Genomic DNA, 20,835 nt, shown 5'->3' with positions numbered 1-20,835 from the left:
GGCTAGGGGGTGCACAGAGGCTGGAGGCAGCCCAACAGCTTCCTTTGGTGCTGGGCTTGCCCTAAGGCAGTGGTCCCGGTGCTTGGAGATGATGTAATCTCCCAGTGTCGCACCCGTGTGCAGTGTAACCGGTGCCGGGCCAGGAATATTCCGGGATGGCACCGCGGTGTAAATAGGGAATATCCTGGATCTGACCCAGATTGGAACAGTGTTCCAAATACCGGCTCGGATCCGGGATTTTGGTGTTAAAGTGGTACAGTATTGAGTGTGTCTCTTCTATGAATCAAACTTTCACTATTGCACAAATTGTTATATGTGATAGATCACTGCTTATTTATTTATTTATTTATTAGCCATTATTTGTACAGAGCTTTGCAGATAATATTTGAACATTCACATCAGTCTCTGCCCCAGTGGAATTTACAATCTATAGGCGGATTACCCACGGGGCAGTCGCCCCGAGGCACCCACACATTCTAGGGCCCCCGCCACCCCACTGCTGCCAGGCAGCTGGACGGGCAGCGAGTGGGTGCCAGCGTGTCTCTGCGGTGTATGTGAGCCGAGGTCCACCGCGGGGTCCCGCTGCTGACCTCACATCCTCCGCAGGGACCCAGCGCAGCACCGATCCCCATAAGGTAACGTCCGGGGGGTGGGGGGTTTGTGTGTGTGTGTGGACTGTGCCAGCCATGGGGGGGGGGGGGGCATGGAGTGTATGTGACAGGGCCCCACAAGCCGTTTTGCCCAGGGCCCCCACAAACCTTAATCCGGTCCCTTTACAATCTATATTCCCTAATATATAGACACACACACATTCATGCTCATTCTAGGGATAATTTTGTTTGGAGCTAATTAACCTACAGTACCAGTATATTTTTGGAATGTGGGAGAAAACCGGGACACCCGGAAGAAACCCACGCAAGCACGGGAAGATTATTCAATGTCCGCACCGTTAGGCCCATGGTGGTAAACGAGCCCATGACCTCAGTGCTGTGAGGCAGTAATGCTAACCATTACACAGTCCGTGCTGCTCATAGTGAATGCCTATCCTGACATTACCATAGGCAGCGCAGTAAATCTGTATCGGTGACGTAACATTATAACTGTATACCTTCAGAAGTTGGCCATGACTTTCAGCAGCTGATCTGTGCTTTAGATACAGAAATGTGATCACACTATTCACCTTAATGCTTGACCATGTTTCCACCATGTCCGTCACCTTGCAGCTGATGTTGCCTACCCTCCTACATTCTGCAGGAGTCTCTCTGAAATACTGTAGCAGCAATCTCTCTCTCTCCCTCATTAGTCTACCAATCTCCCTTCCTTTGGGAAAAAAGGAATGCGAGAGATACATTTATATTGCATTATCAGCACCATTTCCCAGCATTGGTGATAAAACACAATGATCCCTATGGCTACATGCATTTCTTGTGGCCATTTATATGAAACAACATGTAAAACACAATAGATGACCCGTATCCGTGACTTTTATTTAGCAAGTATAGTAGCTCTGAGTAACTGCTTTGGGGCTCATCTACATTTGGATATAAGTAATTTGAAAAGATTCCTCTCGTCTGTAGCGGTACACACCCAAGCTTCTAGGTGCCATGTTGAGAATCTCTTTTCACAATCTCTACACACAGTATATGGAACTAGACATGCCCTTTTGGCGGAGCACGTCACGCCCACTCAATGGGGCGCTGTGCAAAATTCTACAAACTTTAATCTCCCTGAATCTAGTTTTCAAAAGTAGGCAAGTAAGTGTTGGTACAGTATGAATGATATGAGGCACAGCCTAATGACTGTAAGGGGGAGCAAGTAGTCTGCCTGGTGAGAAATTACTAGAATGAAAAAGAAAACCTTGCACCAGTTAGAGTTCTTGTTTCCTTCCTTTTGAACTACCATTGTACACACCTATACCCCTGTGACTTGTATATTTCTAAACATCTATATAATACCACTTTCACACTGCCTAAACGTTTTAAAAAACGGTATTTTGAAATGGTATTTAAAACGCGTCTGAGCCTTCACATTGCAGTAGATTACAGTTTTAAATACCGTTTAAATACCATTCACACCAGTCAACCCGTTTAATCCCCTGAACACGTTTCAAGGCAGAATGCAGGGGACAGCCTATCACAGGTCTGTAATCTGTTGATTCTACTAAATACCGTTTCAGAGCCATACTCACTGCAAAAAAACGGCTCTGAAACATGTAGGACTCTGGTGCTTTCCCACTGCAGCCTTAAACGTTTGAAAATGGAGAAAAAAAACGGCAATATACCGTTTAACAAGTGCAGTGTGAAAGGGGTATCAGTATGTTCCTTTTCTATAGAATCTGGTTACATTGAATTTATGTACACTATGTAAAACATTCATATAATTCTGATGATAGATACATATAGAAACATCTTTTTTTTTAAACAAAAAAATACTAAACCCCAAAGACAGTAAATCCAGTACACAAAATTCTGTCAAGCCTCAGAATATGTTTCTTTATTTATATGTATATCAATTTGCCTGCAGTAGTGCAATCAGAAGATTGATAAATGGGCCAAGTGCCACCAAACTACGTAAGTAATGGGACTCTTGTTTCCAAGCATTGTCAGGAATGGTTTGGTTGCTAACACACGGATCAGTTCCACAAGGTGATGCTCATAAGTGGTAAGGCATCAGCAGCTCAGTCTAATGAAATCCAGATGCTGGGAGCTGTGTTTATTCAAAGGATCACTCTCTTTGCCAAGCTGCTAACAATTGTATTACATTACGGTAAACACTATCCATGCGATAAGAAAGAACAAACCGCAGCCAATGTGAATTAAACCGTTAACAGAAACCCCTGTGCTCCAACACTGACTGTAACAGTTGCATTGGCTCACTTCTAAGAAATCGGATCACTTCTGCACAGGGCCAAATAAAGGTCTTTGGGGGCCCTGGACAACAACTTGTGGTGTCCCCTATAACCATACTTGCCTACCCTCCCGGAATGGCCGGGAAGCTCCCCAAAATTGGGCCTCCCTCCCGCCGCCCGAGAAGGTAGGCAAGTCGCCTCCCCCCCCGCACCCGCGGCACCATGTCCGTGATTTTGTGGGTCCTCGACAAAGGAATGGGGCTAAAATGACACAATTCCCACCATTTTTGCATCATTTTAGCCCCTCCCCTAATCTGTGGACCCGTGAATTGCCGCGTTTGAGTGACATCAGCCCCTCCTGGCAGCAGTATCCGGTCTCCTCTCCGGGCTTCTCCCAGAGAGAGGAGAAAAAAAATCGTTTAAGTATGCCTATAACTAAAAGTTATATAATGGCAGTTCTAAAAATAAAGCATGTCTCTGTTATTCCCTCCTGCCCCATGCACCCTGAGTCTTTTCCATCCACATGTTACTCCAGCTGCATGCCTCCCTTATCCCCTCGAAACCTGTGCCAGTCCAAAATTATGCCTCCAGTGTCACTTCAAGGCCCTTGCGTCACCCTCTAGCCCTGTCACACCATCCTCCCGCTCACTGCCCCCCCCCCCCCCACACACACACAGCCCTGTGTCACCTTATTTATTTATTTACAGTTTCTTATATAGCGCAGCAGATTCCATTGCACTTTACAATAGTAGACAGTGATAAAACAAACTGGGTGACAACAGACAGACTTGGAGGTAGGAGAGCCCTGCTGCAAGCTTATACTTTTGCTCACTGTCCCAACCCAGACCCCTGTGTCATAGACAGAAATAATTTACTCATATTGTCTAACTGCAGCTGACGAGTCTGACCTCTCTCACTGACACCATAGCATTTCTAATTAAAAGACTATGGGTACAACAAAATCAAATTGGTTTTGCAGTGTAAATGATTGCCGCTGGAGGTTTCTTACCAAATCTCTCACTTTCTTAAGGCCCCCATACATTAGGCCCAATTCTCCTGTGAGCCACCCGGCAGCTCCTCGGGAGGCTCACATACAATTTGGCACTTGATGAGCCAATTTTATATGTAATAAATCGCTTGCTGCAGGGAGCTGCAGGGGGCGGGCGGTGATACTCATCAGGGGGACGCCGGAGTGGGCAGCAGGTCCTTTAACTAGCTGGCGGTGCTGGCGGGTGCTGACCTGCTGACCTGGCCGGGCAGTGCAGTGGCGCGTATTAGATTTTTTAAATACCTGTCAAATGACTGGCCGTTCTCTGATTAGCTGAAAGGGTACTTTTTACCTAGCAGGGCGCCCACGATTTTGATCATGGGCATCGCAGGTAAAAAAATCGCGATGCCCGCGATTTCCCATAGGGAACAATGTTAAATGTCTCAATTGACCCGTTTTTCCTGTTCAATGCCTCAATTGACCCGATTTTTCCATAGGAAACAATGTTAAATGGCCCACCGAGGCCAAATAGGCACTCTAAAGTGTGAAATGGCCCCCACAATTGTTAACGCCACCCCACGATCAACGTGAACCCGAAGCGTGGCGAGCGGCGGCGGTACGCGTCCTACGACCTTTTCATACCCCCACTATCCACGTCAGCGTGGAGTTGAGAATAGATAGAGTGGCGAGCGCAGCTCGCCACCGAGCCCGAAGCGTGGCGAGCGCAGCGGATACCTGTGAAGCCTGCGAAGGGACGCGTTTACCTGTGAAGGCATCCGCGTCCCCTCGCGGGGCTCGCCACGCTTCGGGCTCGGTGGCTCGCTGCACTCGCCACACTATCTATTCTCAACTCCACGCCGACGTGGATAGTGGGAGTATGAAAAGGTCCGAGGACGCGTACCGTCGCCCCTCGCGGGCTCGCTGCGCTCGCCACGCTTCGGGTTCAGGTTGATCGTGGGGTGGCGTTAACAATTGTGGGGGCCATTTCACACTTCAGGGTGCCTATTTGGCCTCTGTGGCCCATTTAACATTGTTTCCTATGGAAAAATCAGGTCAATTGATGCATTGAACAGGAAAATCGGGTCAATTGAGACATTTAACATTGTTCCCTATGGGAAATCGCGGGCATCGCGTCGGTCGCATCGCACCCGATTTTTTTTTTTTAGTGCATGCGATGGGCGCCCTTCTAGGTAAAGAGTACCGCTGAAAGCTCTCAGCCAATCATGGTTGAGAGCTTTCAGCTAATCAATCATAGAACGGGCAGTCATTTGACAGGTATTTTAAAAATCGAATACCCACCAGTCCACCACTGCACTGCTTGTCCCGCAAGGCGCTGCTGATCACACCGCCCGGCCAGGTCAGCACTCGCCGGCGCCGCCAGCTAGTTAAAGCGTCAGTGCCCGCTCCGGCGTCCCCCTGATGAGTGCTGCTGACCCCACTGCTCCCCCGGTCAGTCTGTATGCATATGCCTCTCAGGCGGGCAGGCATATGCATACAGGGAGGTCAGACATGATCTAATGTCCCTGATCCGATTCAATGCGCACGGGACCGCACATCGGATCGGATCAGATGTCACACACCTGCAATTTTGGCCCGATTTCACCCGGTTATCGGCACAAAGTGCTTAAATCGGATGAAATCGTCCCAAAATCGCAAAGTGTATGGGGGCCTTTACTCTCTCATCATATTAAGTTTTGGTACTCTTTACCTAGAAGGGCGCCAGCGATTGAAATCGCGGTCGTCGGGGGTAAAAATCGCGGGCATCGCGGGTAAATCGCGATGACCGCGATTTTTCCATAGGGAACAATGTTAAAAAGGCTGATTGACCGCGATTTTAATGTTAAATGGCTCAATGGACCCGATTTGGCCATAGGAATCAATGTTAAATGGGCCACACAGCCCATTAACCCTTCAATGTCCCCCCCAATTTTTAACGCCACCCCACGATCCACGTCAACCCGAAGCGTGGCGAGCGCAGCGAGCCCGCGAGGGGCGGCGGTACGCGTCCTCCGACCTTTTCATGCCCTACTATCCACTAGGGCGTGGAGTGAGAATATAATAGTGTGGCGAGCGCAGCGAGCCACCGAGCCCGAAGCGTGGCGAGGGGACGCGGATACCTTCACAGGTAGACGCGTCCCCTCGCGGGCTTCACAGGTGTCGGCGTCGCCACGGACACCTGTGAAGCCCGCGAGGGGACGCGTATAACTGTGAAGGTATCCGCGTCCCCTCGCGGGGCTCGCTGCGCTCGCCACGCTTCGGGCTCGGTGGCTCGCTGCGCTCGCCACACTATTATATTCTCACTCCACGCCCTAGTGGATAGTACGGCATGAAAAGGTCGGAGGACGCGTACCGCCGCCCCTCGCGGGCTCGCTGCGCTCGCCACGCTTCGGGTTGACGTGGATCGTGGGGTGGCGTTAAAAATTGTGGGGGACATTTAAGGGTTAATGGGCTCTGTGGCCCATTTAACATTGATTCCTATGGCCAAATCGGGTCCATTGAGCCATTTAACAGTAAAATCGGGTCCATCGCGCCTTTTAACATTGATTCCTATGGGAAATCGGGAGCATCGCGTCGTGGGCATCGCGGGTACATTTATGGCCGGCCGCGACGCGACCGACACGATTTCCATGTTTAACATGGGTTTCAATGGGAAATCGCGGTCATCGCGTCGGTCGCGTCGCGGGCACACATAAATGTACCCGCGATGCCCGCGACGGGCGCCGTTCTAGGTAAAGAGTACCTAAATTTCCCCCAGAATTTATAGTTTGTAATCCAGTGGTTTTCTGGGATTTCATTGAATTGCAGTCTGGATGCATAGAAATAGGATCAGGGCTGTCTTGCTTGTACTATTTTGCTTGGCTGGTGATAGCGGAGGAGGGAGATAAGGTATAGAACATGTGATGGAAGGTAAGATAGCCGTCTGCACTCAATGAATTTAAGTTGTATCCTGGGTCACGCAGAGTGTAAAGTTCTGTCATTACATTGCATAGCACAAAAGGCATGGGCAAAAGATCGCTACAACTTGATTAGAATGTATTTATGATTCAAACACTTACAATGTTTATGATTCATGTTCATTAATTCCCAGGTCTTAAACCCCAAAATTATAAATTGTTATCCACACTATGGGCTAGATGTATCAACTGATAGTCGGAAAGTGACCACTAGCCTGCAACATGGCAGTTAGGAGCTGATTGGCTAGCTGTTTATCGCTCTAATTTTTCAAGCTTTATATATCCTGGCCCTATGTGTGGCAATATTCACAAGGGTGTATTAAAATTAGGGGTGTGCATTGGGCACTCTTTATGTTTTTAGTTTTGGATCTGGAATTCCCGTTGTGTTTTGGATTGGTTTTGGCAAAACCACACGTTTTTGGTTTCGGATTTGTATTTTTATTTTTTAACAAAAAACATATAAATAGTTAAAAATCCACACACTCTGGTGTTTTGTTTTTTTTACGCTATTATTCACCTCAATACCATTCATTTGCACTTATTTCCAGTCTATTGTGAACACCTCACAATATTGTTTTTAGGCAAAAAGGATGTATGAGGTAGCTGGATGACTATTCTAAGCGACAGAAGTGGGCGGTAAAAACACGGGACTGATACTGCATACTTAACAGCACCCCTGGACTGATACGGCAGAGTAAGCATCACTCCTAGACTGATATGGCACATTTAATATCACCCCCTGGACTGAAAAGGCACACTTGGCAGCACTCCATGAATTAATTATACTGCAAACTTTGCTCAACCCAGGAAATATACGTCACAGATGGCGGCACCCCTGACCTGATATGGCACACATGGTGGCAAACATGGAATTATATAGAACACATGGCGGCACCTTGCACTACATTTTTTTTTTTTTTTTTAAGGGCAGCTGCCAGGAACTATACGGCTTTTTAGCAGTACCCCTGAAATTATATGACACGCTTGGCTCATCTCAGGAATTATATGGTTGATTTTGCTGCACCCCAGAAATTATATGACACGCCTGGCTCTCCCCAGATATTTTATGACACACTTGGCTCACCCCAGAAATTATGACAAACCTGGCTCACCCCAGATATTTTATGACTATATATATATATATATATATATATATATATATATATATATATATATATATATATATATATATATATATATATATATATATATATATATATATATATGATATATATATATATATATAGATATTTTGGCTTACCAAAGTAATTATACGGCTGATTTAGCAGCACCCCAGAAATGATATGATACAATTGTCTCACCCCAGATATTATATGACAAAAACAAACCAAAAAATACTTTTTTCTCTTCTAATAAAAAAAAAAGGGGGCAGCTCCCCAGGCCTGATACAGGACACTTAGCACCACCCCATGAATTATGTGGCAGACTTAGCAGCTCCCCTGAAATTATACGGAAAGCTTGCAGAAAAACAAACTTTTTTTTTCTTTTAATTGATAACAAAAAAGGGATGCTCCCCTGGAATTATACAGCACAGATGACTGCACCCCTGACCTGATACAGCATACATGGTGGCACTCCTGGAATTATATGGCACAGATGGCAGCACCCCTGGAATTATACGGCACAGATAGCAGCAACCCTGACCTGCTACAGCAGGCATTCCAAACCACGGTCCTCAAGGCACACCAACAGTGCAGGTTTTAGTGATATCCAGGCTGCAGCACAGATGGTTTTATCAGAATCCCTCAGATACGAATTCACCTGTGCTCAAGCCTTGATATCTACAAAACCTTCACTGTTGGTGTGCCTTGAGGACCGTGGTTGGGAATGCCTGTGCTACAGCATACATAGTGGCACTCCTGGAATTGTACGGCACAGATGGCAGCATTCCTGGAATTATACGGCACACGTGGTGGCACCCCTGCTGTAAAAAAAAAAAAAAACTTTTGTATTTAATTTTTAAAAAAGGCAGCACCCCTGGAATTATTTGGTTGGTTTAGCAGCACCCCATAAATATGACACACTTGGCTCACCCCTGGAATTATGCAGCACACATGGCAGCACCCCAGGAATTATAAAGCACAAATGGCAGTACCCCTGGACTGATACAGCACATATGGTGCACCCCTGGACTTATACGTTGCACATGGCAGCACCTCTGGACTGATACAGCGCACATGGCGGTATCCCTGGTATTATACAGCACACATGGCAGCGTTCCAGGATCCGAGTTTGGCAGGAACAGCCGAGCACCGGTCGGATCGCCCCTCAGATTGTGAGGTTCAGGTGCATTCAGATCTGGAAGATCCCAATCTCTAATTAAAATACACACGCAGAGTCGATGCAATGTGTTGGATTGAAGTGATCGCATTAGAGAACACGTCACTGCTCTATTGGAACCATAGGCGTGCGCAGCACATTTTATTAGGGGGTGCACTGTGCCTAGCACCACCTATAGGGCATGTCTAACATCACCCATTGGGTGTGTCTAACATCGCCTAGCAGACGTCTACCATCCTCTATTGACACTCACTACAGTATAAAATGTTTCTCAGTCACACTATAAACTCCTGCCTATTTCAGATTTAATCTTCTAATTACTCTGTGTAACAGAACATGCAAATACAGTTAAAAACATATATGGATGGCGCAGGTATGTAGTGATATGACAATGGTCTCTACTAAAAGTAACAATGCCAAACACACATAATTGATTGATGAGTGCTCCTTTAATTGAAATACAGTTCTAAAAATCAAAATTATTTAGTAAGAGGTAATGCTGGTATTGCTAGTGGCAGGAAGGTGTTCATAAGGATGGGCATAGCATTAGGGTGTGCCTGTGCACCCCTAACACTCAATGTGCGCACGCCTATGATTGGAACTCTATTGGGTGCATTCTGCTGATCGCGTATGTGTGGCAGCCATTGTCAGGGGAGGTTTCCCATAGTGTAACCCATAACATACAGCTGCTAACACATAAGCTGAAAATGAAATTAGCAGTCATGGCCAAGTTCTAAAATGCTTTGCATTCTGGAGCGTGGTAATTTCAACAGCCTAGGAGCCCCCTTTGGGAGCTACTTCTGCTGTTGGAAATGATGGCTGGTCCCTTCTTTTTACATTATATCCAGGCGATCCTTAATATTTGCATGTTCCCACCCAAAAGCAAGTGTTTTCTCAGGGAATATCCATAAGCCCATGTAAATAAATACAAGTTTTTGTTTGGAATGGGAGGAATTATTGTACACATTAAGCTTTGTATTACATTGGATACCATGCATGCTAACACTCCAGGGACTTACTGGTATGTTAGTTAACTGCCTATGTGATAGAGAAAATCGATTGCAAGCTCCATAAGTGCAGTGACTGAAGTGAACAACTGTGTAATATGTTTGCACTAAATAAATAACTGATAATTGTTACAAATTCCGATACTTGTTTCCTAGCACGGCGCCCATCATATGCCATTGCATACCACTAATTAAGGTATGCGATGGGACCCGATTTTCGGGTTCTTAGACCCGAACTGTACAATTTTAATATCGCGTCGCATCGCATGCCAATAAAATGGCATGCGATGCGATTTTTAATTGTACATGCACCCTGATGGGTGATTACTATGTTGCACCCCCATTAAATGCACCCCCATTGTTAACGCCACCCCCACTATCAACGCCAACCCGAAGCGTGGCTAGCGCTGCGGTACACATCCTCCGACCTTTTCATACCCCCATTATCCACGTCGGTGTGGAGTTGATTTTGTATAGTGTGGCGAGCCACTGAGCCCGAAGGGTGGCAAGCGGACACGGGGCTCGCTGCGCTCGTGGGGGTGGCGTTAACAATGGGGGTGCATTTAACATAGTAATCACCCATCAGGGTGCCTGTACAATGAAAAAATCGTGTCACATCGCGATGTGATCAAAACAATGGCATAAGATGAAAATCGTGGGCGCCGTGCTAGGAAACAAGTACCCAAATTTCCAACTTATTCCATGGTATGTGGTTGCAAAAGATGCTACAGGAGGAGACACGACCTGTGTCTGCTTTTCTGAGGTTTTTATGTACTGGTGCACAAATATTTTCCCTCGGATCATTGCTTTCAATGTTACAGTGCAGCTGACATGACCTTAACTGGTCCACACTTCTTGATTCCTCTATATATTCTGGGAGAATTGGCAAGTTTCTGTTGCACTTGGTTTATTATTGGTTGCACTTTTTTACCACATTTGTAAACAATCCCAAATATGTCAGACAAGATTTCCCTGAAAATGATAAAAGTTTTTTTCACAGACCGTTGTATCTGGGCAGTTCTGTTGCAGAGATGTATACAGGGCTGCATTCAGGCTTATATCCGCATTTAGGGCCTGATTCTGGTTCACACGCAAAAGCAAACTCCTTTATTGGACAAAACCATGTGCACTGTGGGTGGGGCAGATGTAACATGTGTAGAGTTACATTTGGGTGGGGTTTGTACAACAATTTGCATTGTAAAAATAAAGTATTTACCCTGCACAGAAACAAAATAACAACTAAATCTCTGATACATCTGCCCCACCTACAGTGCACATGGTTTTGTCCATTAAAGTAGATGTTTGCTTTTACACGTGAACCAGAATCAGGCCCTTAGTTCCATGCATGCGGTACGAATGGATGTTTGCATCGGCCTCATTGAGCCGTATTCAAAGCTTTTCTTGGGCAACCTCTAGTGGAAGCCACTAGAGGTTACCCAAAAGGGGCTATTGAAATATAGCTCCATTCAGGCGTGTCTGGCTGCCGGCACTGGCATTTCAACCCCCAGTTACGAGGTGAAATCCGTGAAAAATACCGTTTGGGCACTTTCATGGCATGTCCATGAGTTTGGTCAGATTTATATGCGGTTAAACCCTACTTAAAAAAAAAAGCATGATATGCGCAATTTCCCTTTTTTTTTTAGATGGGGGATCGGGTACAATATGCCAAATTAATACGGCCCACTGAAGAAGTGCATTTTGTTTTGAGGTTGTTTGTGATATACAATGCATGAGATTAAGGATACTTTTGTGTTTGTTTCACTAATGCTTAGAAAATGTCATATCTGAAAATGAAAGAGAATAATGAACAAAATAGGGGGGTGAGGTTGCCCAATAGATTGTTGTCTGGTACGTTGGCAGACTGACCTAAAGGCAGAAGTGGTTATAAGAATGTGATCTGTGTGCAAGCTTACGAAGTATAGGAAGCAGATGTTCTCATCAGGAAGCTACATTTGCAGAAGGAGATTGGCTTCTGTGCAATGTATGAACCTCGTCTAGATCGGCACATACAGAAATGGAAGTTAGAAGGACAAATAAGCTATTGAATGTTTCAGTGGTTAGAAATACATTATGTATGTATGTATTGTACATATATGGTGAAAACAGCAGCAAGAATAGCTCACAGAGAAGTGGAACTGAAGGAGTTAATCCTCTTGGCTGTGGGTGGGATATCTGTAGGTAGGTCATCTGTTACGAATGTATTTAAGGCTTAGACGGGTAGGTCTAAGCCTCTTTGTGGTGTGTGAAGATTGCCTGTGGTGTTTCTTGCCTTGTTTGATGTGCTGGCTATTTTTTAACAGGAAAAGAACGGCAATCCAACAGTCTGGGGCAAATATTATGAATTATAGGTGTGGTGACAGTCATGACTTTTATCCACCCTACCTTGGGCAGTATCACTACCCTAAAGGGTGGGTAGTCAATGTAGAAAAATGAGTTGGGAACCTTTTGTGGTGTGATTGTAAGCTTTAAGCAGTGTTAGGTGGAATACAGCTGCAATGCACATTGTGGTTAAAGTGTGTACACGAACTGCTCTCCACCAAGCAGTTTCTCTTTTATTAACTGTTGTACTTGGTAATGTATTCATCACAGTCCTCAACAATAGGCCATCTGCCCAAGGGGTCCGTAGAATGTAGCGGTTTGGGTCTGCAGGCGTAGTATGCAGAGATTTTGGTTGGGAGACTTGCAGAGCGTGCTCCTATCCTGGCCACTCTGATGATAAACACACACCTGGGGTGAAAGGTGGAGCCTTTAATGTAACAGGCACAGCAAGTGAATTACTGCTGTTCTAAAGCGCTGTCCTCCAGGATTATTATAGACCGCTCTGTTTAGCTCGTACTGTACTCTAATCAGTTATTGTACTTGTGTGTGTGTGGTGTGCACCCCTGTATATATCACTAAAAGTTAGCACACCGATAATGCAGAGAAATGTATGAACGGTCAGCAGTGCACCTCCGACTAGTCAATGATTTCCCTCACTTTGGGCCAGGTGCCTCACTCCACTAATGCTGCTCTTGTCACTTCATTCCCAATCGGCCTCCACTTGGGTAATAAATTATGAAAAAGTCCAAAAAATGTAAGAGAAAGAAATTGTGAAATACTCATGTTGACTATAGCTGTGTTGACCTTTTGAAACCATTCGACCATATATATGTTGACCAAATGCGTCAACCTATTGACGGTGCACTAGACATTTTCTGTCAGGCATCCAGATACCACAAAGGGCAGGTATCATATCTCTATGCATACACCAATAATAAACACAGCTATACAAGCAATCATGGCAACATGCATCGCATTAAGAATGTAACGCATGCTGCCCAATGCGAACATTGTGCAGGATACACTCTAGAGGCAGTTTCATTATCATGTAGTACTAAAGCATCATTTCAAACAAACTTTCCTCATGATTAGGTTGAAGGCATTACTTTGTGGAGATGGAGGTAGCCAGGCACACAAAGGACACCCAAAGCTGTCTCTGGAGCTCTTCAACAGAGTTAAACGATGTTCAGAGTCTAATATCAACATACCAAGGGGCATGGGTTGGGCTTCATTATTAGAATAACACTAAGCAGACAGTTCAGCTTACGGGAAATGTGGAATCTGAGCAGGTTCTCAACTCAAGAAAATACTTCATCAGTGTTTCTTTCCACAGCTATCACTGTGTGCACTATTCCTGCCCTTAGAACTGTTTACTATAGAATACTCTGTTGAGCTCTTTACTAGAGTTAAAAATCTTTGCTTGACATGACCAATACTGATTGACAGATCTGACTGTAGTCATTAAACAGTTATCTCCTGCATAAAAAACACTGTTTCAAAAGTAGCAATTTGTTTTATACCAATCAAAGTGTAACCAAGGAGACTTGGCATCATTTACAGTCTCCTCCATTCCTACCAAACGCACCTCTGCTACACCAGATTTATCACATAACAAATGTGTTTTTAAAGAATATTTTCAATCGTGACAAAGTTTTCTCATGAACGGTCAGATCCAAGTCACTGTGGGGAGTATTCAATGAGTTTTTTATCCATGTGCAGCGAATCCTGTTTAGGTTTTGCTGCACATTCACAGGGTTCCGGAGGGCTGCAGCATTCATTGCCAGCCCTCCATGTCGCCCTATTCAATGCCGCAGGGGCTCGCTGCCCCATGCGGCGAGTTTTAACCCCTGCCCCCTGCGAATGCCGCAGGGAGCCGGGGATGGCGGCAGGCAGGAGGTGTAAGTCTCCCTGCCTGCTCCAGAATTTTTGGGGGAGCCGCTTCACTGGTCCCGCTCATAATGAGCCAGGACCAGTGTGAAGTGAATGGGCAGTTTTCAATGTGAATAATCGCTTTGTGCATCGAATCCTATTTAGGATTGATTCGCTGCACAGTCACTGTGTTCCGCTGCCAGCCCTCCCTGTCCCCTGACAGCAAATTTTAACCCCTACGGCAAACGGCAGGCAGGGAGATGGAAGCCTCCCTGCCTGCGCCGGACACTGTGGGGCAGAAGCAGGGCTCCCGGGGACACAGACAGTATAAGCTGCCCCCCGGGAGAACTGGCAGGGGTCTGGGGTAGGAGCCGCTGCACTGCTCCCGCTCGTGCTTATGTAATGAGCGGGAGCAGTGTGAAGTGAATATATGAATATTTAATGAGCGACTCCCGGCCCCCTGGTGGCTGTTAAAAAAAAAATAAAAAATTTAAAATTAAATCTATATATTCATGTGCAGTAAGCTCATGAAAACAATAATAGCATGCCCCTTCACAGAATTTTTTTTGACACCAAATAATAAAAGAAAAACCCTTTATTTTAAAAGTTCACAGTGCAGTTCACCATAAAAAGATGGCGATTGCTACATGGTGACACACGGTGAAAATCACTTAGAAAGCAATTCGCCATCTGATCATTGAATACACTCACGGTGAATCACATTGAAAAACCCATTGAAAAACCACAGCGAATTACCTCCAACTCGGGTCCAATGCACATAGGACCATGCATCGGACCCAACTGGAACACCTCCGATTTGGGCCGATTCCTCTGCCCATTCCATCGGGATCAGGTGAAATCGGCCCAAATCAGACAAGTGTATGGGCACCTACACAGTACCAACCAAACAGATCCTGTCCTTTTTCAAACACAGGTTGTAATAAGACTGCTAGAAGCTGGTTGTCTGCTACTTATTGCTCTCCACTTTATCTCTCTTAAAGCTTTGAGAAATACCCCCCTAAGTATTTTTAGAGAAAGAGTTAACAGTTGAAAATGAACAAGGACAGTGTAATGGTTAGCATTACTGCCTCACAGCACTGATGTCATGGGTTCAATTCCCACCATGGCCCTAATTGTGCGGAGTATGTATATTCTCCCCGTACTTGCGTGGGTTTCCTCCTGGTACTCCGGTTTTCTCCCACATCCCACAAATATACCGGTAGGTTAATTGGCTCCCAAAACTATTAACCAAAAAGTGATAGTGTGTGCATGTACATATAGAGTAGGGAATATAGATTGTAAGCTCCACTGCGGCAGGGACTGATGTGAATGTTATATATTCTTTGTAAAGTGCTGCAGAATATATGTGCGCTATATAAAAAAACTTCTTAAATAAAATGAATCTAAGGTTGTTCTACCAATGACTGTAGGCAGTTATTGGGAGGAGGAAAATAATAGACAACAAGTTATCTATTTGTAGGCGCTTTATAGAATGGGGTGTTTCTCTCAAGCAGCAGCAAAAAATAGGAGATTGTCAGTCTCCTGGTATGTATACAAAGAAAAAAAGGAGATTGTGCTGCGCTTCTTTTGAAGTAGATAGAAAAACTTTTAATAAGCAACAAATATAATAAAATTACATCTCTCATAATCAAAATATTAATAATAACGACATATATATAAAAAAAGTTGCTAATATTCAGTGCATTATATAATCACCCATCACTTTGTCAAATGGCACAATTCCGTTTCTGTGGAGCCAATCTGTCCCAAAGTTTGAGGAAAAATGTCTCTCTTTATTCTGGGGGCAATATGCAGATTCCTTTGGTGTATTTGTGGCATGGTGGCTTTCCTTTATGGTGAGACGGCAGTAGGCTCTATGATGTCAGCAGGCTGGATATGCCTGTCTCCCTTGGTGCCGATTTGTCCAAAAGTCGCTCCCAGAGAGTATTGACGGTTCCACAACAGTTGGTATGGCTGATGGACTGTAGGTCCAAGTGAGGGTGATCAGGATCCCAGTACTGCAAATGAGCACTCTCCGGTGGGAGACAGGCATATCCAGCCTGCTGACGTCATACAGCCTACTGCTGTTTTACCATAAAGGAAAGCCTCCATGCCACAAATATACCAAAGGAATCTGCATATTGCCCCCAGGATAAAGAGAGACATTTTTCCTCAAACTTTGGGACAGATTGGCTCCACAGAAATGGAATTGTGCCATTTGACAAAGTGATGGGTATATACTGCACTGAATATTAGCACCTTTTTTTATATGTCGTTATTATTAATATTTTTAAATGCAATAGAGAGATGTCATTTTATTATATTTGTTGCTTATTAAAAGTTTTTTTATCTATTTCAAAAGAAGCGCAGCACAATCTCCTTTTCTTGTAGTTATTGGGAGGAATTATTTTAAATATACAGTACATCTCCTCTGTTCTATCGGTTTACCGTTTCTGCTCCTGATCTTCACAGATACAGTATGTATTACCCTGGGGAACTTCTTATTGCACCTACTGTACATGGCATATGCAAGAACAGCTCCTCTCCCAGTGAATGTACTAAAACTACATACTGTAACTGCTGGCTTATACTGTATAACTGCTCTGTGCTAAAATATACACGGTTACATGTAAAATGTGCTCCGCACCCACATTCTTCACGGTTCATATATTACCCCCATTGTCTTAGGTTTATTTTTTCTTTTACTAAACGTTCACAGCCAATGCGAATGTAGATTACATTTTTGCTGGTTACTTTGTTATCAGTTCACAGTTGACTTCTCTGTCATTCCAGTCAAAATATTAACATAGCAACAGCCACATAAAGTATTCGTTGTTTAACATTTGCTGGTTTAGTAGGTCTTTATTCATTTAACCTCTCACTGTCTATAGCGCAAGTAAAGGTGATGGGCACCAAACCTTCAGATTTATTTTACAAGCACTTTGCAGAACTATGATGATGTTAATGCCAGTGGAATTTCAGGACTCTTTACCTATGGAATCAGCACTGGCGACTTTTATGCAAATGTTTATACTACATGTCAGCTTAAAATACTGTATATTTTTTTTATTATTGAGAAATACATTCCAACCTTTCTCTAGTATGTTTTTATTTTTTTCTGAAATACGTTACAATGTCAAGATGACCGTCGTATGAAGTCAATGTTGAAATCACTCGCTTTATGTGTGTGTGTGTGTGAGTGTGTGTGTGCGTGGCAAATACTTTCACATCTATTAACAGAAAGAGGTGATTTCATTCAACCATTTTTCTGCACTTCATTTCACTAGGAGAAATGGTTTCACAACTTGCAATTGATGTTTAGCGTGTCAAGTGTCACATCAGTACAAAATACTGCTCAGAACTGATTATAATTCTTTCATGGTTATATTTCTTTCTTCACCAATTATTTCATGGTTATAATTGGTAAAGCATTTGAGTGAAATTTTGTTGTTTTGCACCCTAATCGAATCATAATTAATTAATTAATTAAACAGTGAATGTGCTGCTTTCCATTCCAATGCCAGTGCTCTAATATCTGGGTTAAAGTGCAAAGAACAATGATGTTTAAAAAATGTGATTTCTACTGTATGTTTGGGAAGGGAAAAGCTTCCTTCTGTGTTTAAAATGTCCAACTCTACTGATGCCTGCATCACTCCTGCCAAGGCTACCATGGCCTCCAGGACCCCTTCAAGGAGACCCGGGAGTGACAGCGCCGCCTGCGGGGCATGCTTGGAGGGATCCGTGATGGGTCAGGGAGGGTAGGCAACCCTGCTTAATGAACTGCACAGTTTTTTTACCATCTTTGAGCTCATAGTAAAGCTACACCTCCTTTTTAGATTCCTGGTGCACCTCCTGTAATTAGGAGGGTAAGGAGGCATACATATCATAGCTGCCTACCCTCCTGTATTTTGAAATAGCAGCAATCTCCCTCTCTCCCTCATTAGTCTAGCAATCTCCCTCATTTCATCAGCCCACATTACACTGTTACATTTGTTGGGGGAAAAGGAATGAGAGATAGATACATTTACATTGAATCTTCAGCATCATTTACCAGCACTGTAGCAAGTATAGTAGCTCTTACTAACAGCTTTGGGGATCATCAACATTTGTATTTCTCAGATGTGGCAGTACACACCCACGCTTCTAGGTGCCACGTTCGCAATCTCTTTTCACAATCTCTCCATATATCGAACTAGACACGCCCTTCGGGAGGAGCATGACACGCTCCCCCTCAATGGGGCGCTGTGCAAAATTCTACTACAAAATATAATCTCCCTGAAACTAGTTTTCAAAATGCTGGTAGCAAAATGTGTTTGTTCTATTGGTGCATTATATTATATTATGTGTATATCTTGCAGTGTGTAATTGTATTTGAAGCATGGTGTAAAACTTATTTTCCTGAAAGCTTTCAGCTACAATATATGAAAACAAGAAAACTTAATGTTACTTTAAGCCATAAATGGGTTTAGAATGAACAATATTAGAGGTTTTTGTGCCAAGAAATACAGATCGAGCTGGCAGTTCTCTGATGGATAATGCACAGCTACAGCGCAGAGCCCTGAGCGGGTAAACTCTGAGGTGTTGCCTTGGAAACATAACACAGAGACAGAGTTGTTGATGAAGTTATCCGAGTGACAGGTTTTAAAATCAAAGCCCAGTCGAAACCAACGTCCGTTACCCAATATGGCCTCACTGAAGAGAACAAATCCCAGTTTGGAACAACTTTTATTTGAAGTCTAGAAGCTCTCGGGGAGTGTATCTCCTGTAGATTAGTGAAACTGAAATCGGAAAATTCTGACGGCAACAAGGATGTCAATTACTCTTCATTTGCCAGTTCACAGCAAACATAAAGGTTTACAAGGATCAGATTATTACTTTGTCATGCAATACAGTGAGTGATATTAGCTATTTTTATGAAGATATTTTGATCAAGGGGGAGATGTACCAAACATTCAAAAGAGATAATGTGCAGACTTTTGACAGGATGCACTAAAACTAGCCAGTGCATTCTGCTACATTAGATCTGGGGTGGGAGGATCTAACATATATCATCCCCCCCTTCGCCGGGTACAGCATTCTTAATAATTGCATATGCTCTAACATATGCAATTATTAACACAAGGCACAGCTCTTGCAATAAGAGCTGTCCCTTGCGATACAGCTCTAGTGCTGGACTTCCGGGTCTGAGACCTGGGAGTCCGCCTTCACATGCACAGAGCCTGGCACCAGCCGCAGGACATGCTGGGAGGGATCCATGATGAATTTTGCTGGCGATTTCCTCTGCAGTGCTGACACTGCAGAATGGACAATAGAGCATACCGAAATGCAGATAAACCCAGATAGTGGGGTTTTTACCGCATTTCTGGTTTAGAACATCCCACCCCCGGTCTGAATAAGGCCCCTACTTTAATGTGATGTGTATATAGATGCACCTACCCATCAACAAAGTGACCATACAAATTTCTATATGTAGCCAAAAAGACGATGGCCACCTGTATGTGTATTTTCACAGGAACAATAATGTTTCTGGCATGCAGTGAGAAGATTGTGTGATTCCATAACAACATGGGTGGACTGAGGTTTTAGATTCAGATAAATGCTTGACCTGTGAAACATAATTTCTGGTTTCAGAAAACTACTACTCTGCAACTAACTAGATGGTTATTTTCATTAAGCTGAATTGCAGTAATCTAATTAAGTGACCTACAGTAATAGAGAATTATAGATACCTACAGATGGGGGAAAGCAATATAGCTGTTACTGGGTAACTTTATATTTTGGCCTGCTTACTGACTGTAAATTCCACATTTATTTCACAGAAGATGAGGGCCTCAGTACAAAGAAGACGCTCTGCTTCTGTCATCACTAAGGCATTGAACAAGACCAAGTCAAATTCCAGGTAAAAGGTTTGTTAGAAATAATAAGTCTTCCATTATGTAGTATTACTGTATATACTAGGGGTGTGCACCCACCACTATTTCCACTAATTTCCAGCCTATCCTGAATACCTCACACCTCACAATGTTGTTTTGAGTCAAAAAAGGTTGCACCGACATAGCTGATGACTATGCTACACATAGACTAAGCGACACAAGTGGGCAGCACAAACATTTGGCACTGCAGCGGCAGATAGGATGGCAGTTTGAAAAAATAGGCCCAAATAAAATTATAAAAAAATAAATAAAAAAAAATAGGCCCAAAAGAGCACATAATGGCAAATAAAGAGGTACAAGATGGAATTTTCCTTGGGTCCTCCCACCCACCTTTATGTTGCGTAAATAGGATATGTACACTTTAACAAACCAACAGGGTCTGCCACACGACTGAGGCTGAAATGATTGGTTTGTTTGGGCCCCCCACAAAAAAAGAAGCAAATCATCTCTCCCTGTACAAACTGGCTCTACAGAGGCAAGATGTCGTCCTCATCCTCCGATTCCTCACCCCCTTCAGTACGTACATCCTACAGATTATCAATTTGGTATCCACCATTATAGGTCCCTCTTTAGTCTCTGGAGGCAATTGCTGGTCTTTGTTGAAGAATTGAGAATT

At 44.0% G+C, this 20,835-nt stretch overlaps 1 protein-coding gene across 2 annotated transcripts in view; it reads left to right on the top strand.

Moving 5' to 3' along the window:
* The window catches only part of LOC146035581 (uncharacterized), a 113,005-nt gene that overhangs the window by 35,491 nt on the left and 56,679 nt on the right, over positions 1 to 20,835 (top strand). For both annotated transcript variants that reach the window (XM_083159118.1, XM_083159117.1), the window contains exon 2: positions 20,106 to 20,185. In XM_083159118.1, the coding sequence (XP_083015244.1) occupies positions 20,109 to 20,185 (77 nt within the window). In that variant the 5' untranslated portion in view covers positions 20,106 to 20,108. The remainder of the gene's footprint in view (positions 1 to 20,105; positions 20,186 to 20,835) is intronic.

Source organism: Crinia signifera, chromosome 9, assembly GCF_055691185.1.
Source record: "Crinia signifera chromosome 9, ASM5569118v1, whole genome shotgun sequence".
NCBI lineage: Eukaryota > Metazoa > Chordata > Amphibia > Anura > Myobatrachidae > Crinia > Crinia signifera.
The sequence above is the reverse complement of the archived record's forward strand: the minus strand, read 5'-3'. Positions and strand labels throughout refer to the sequence as shown.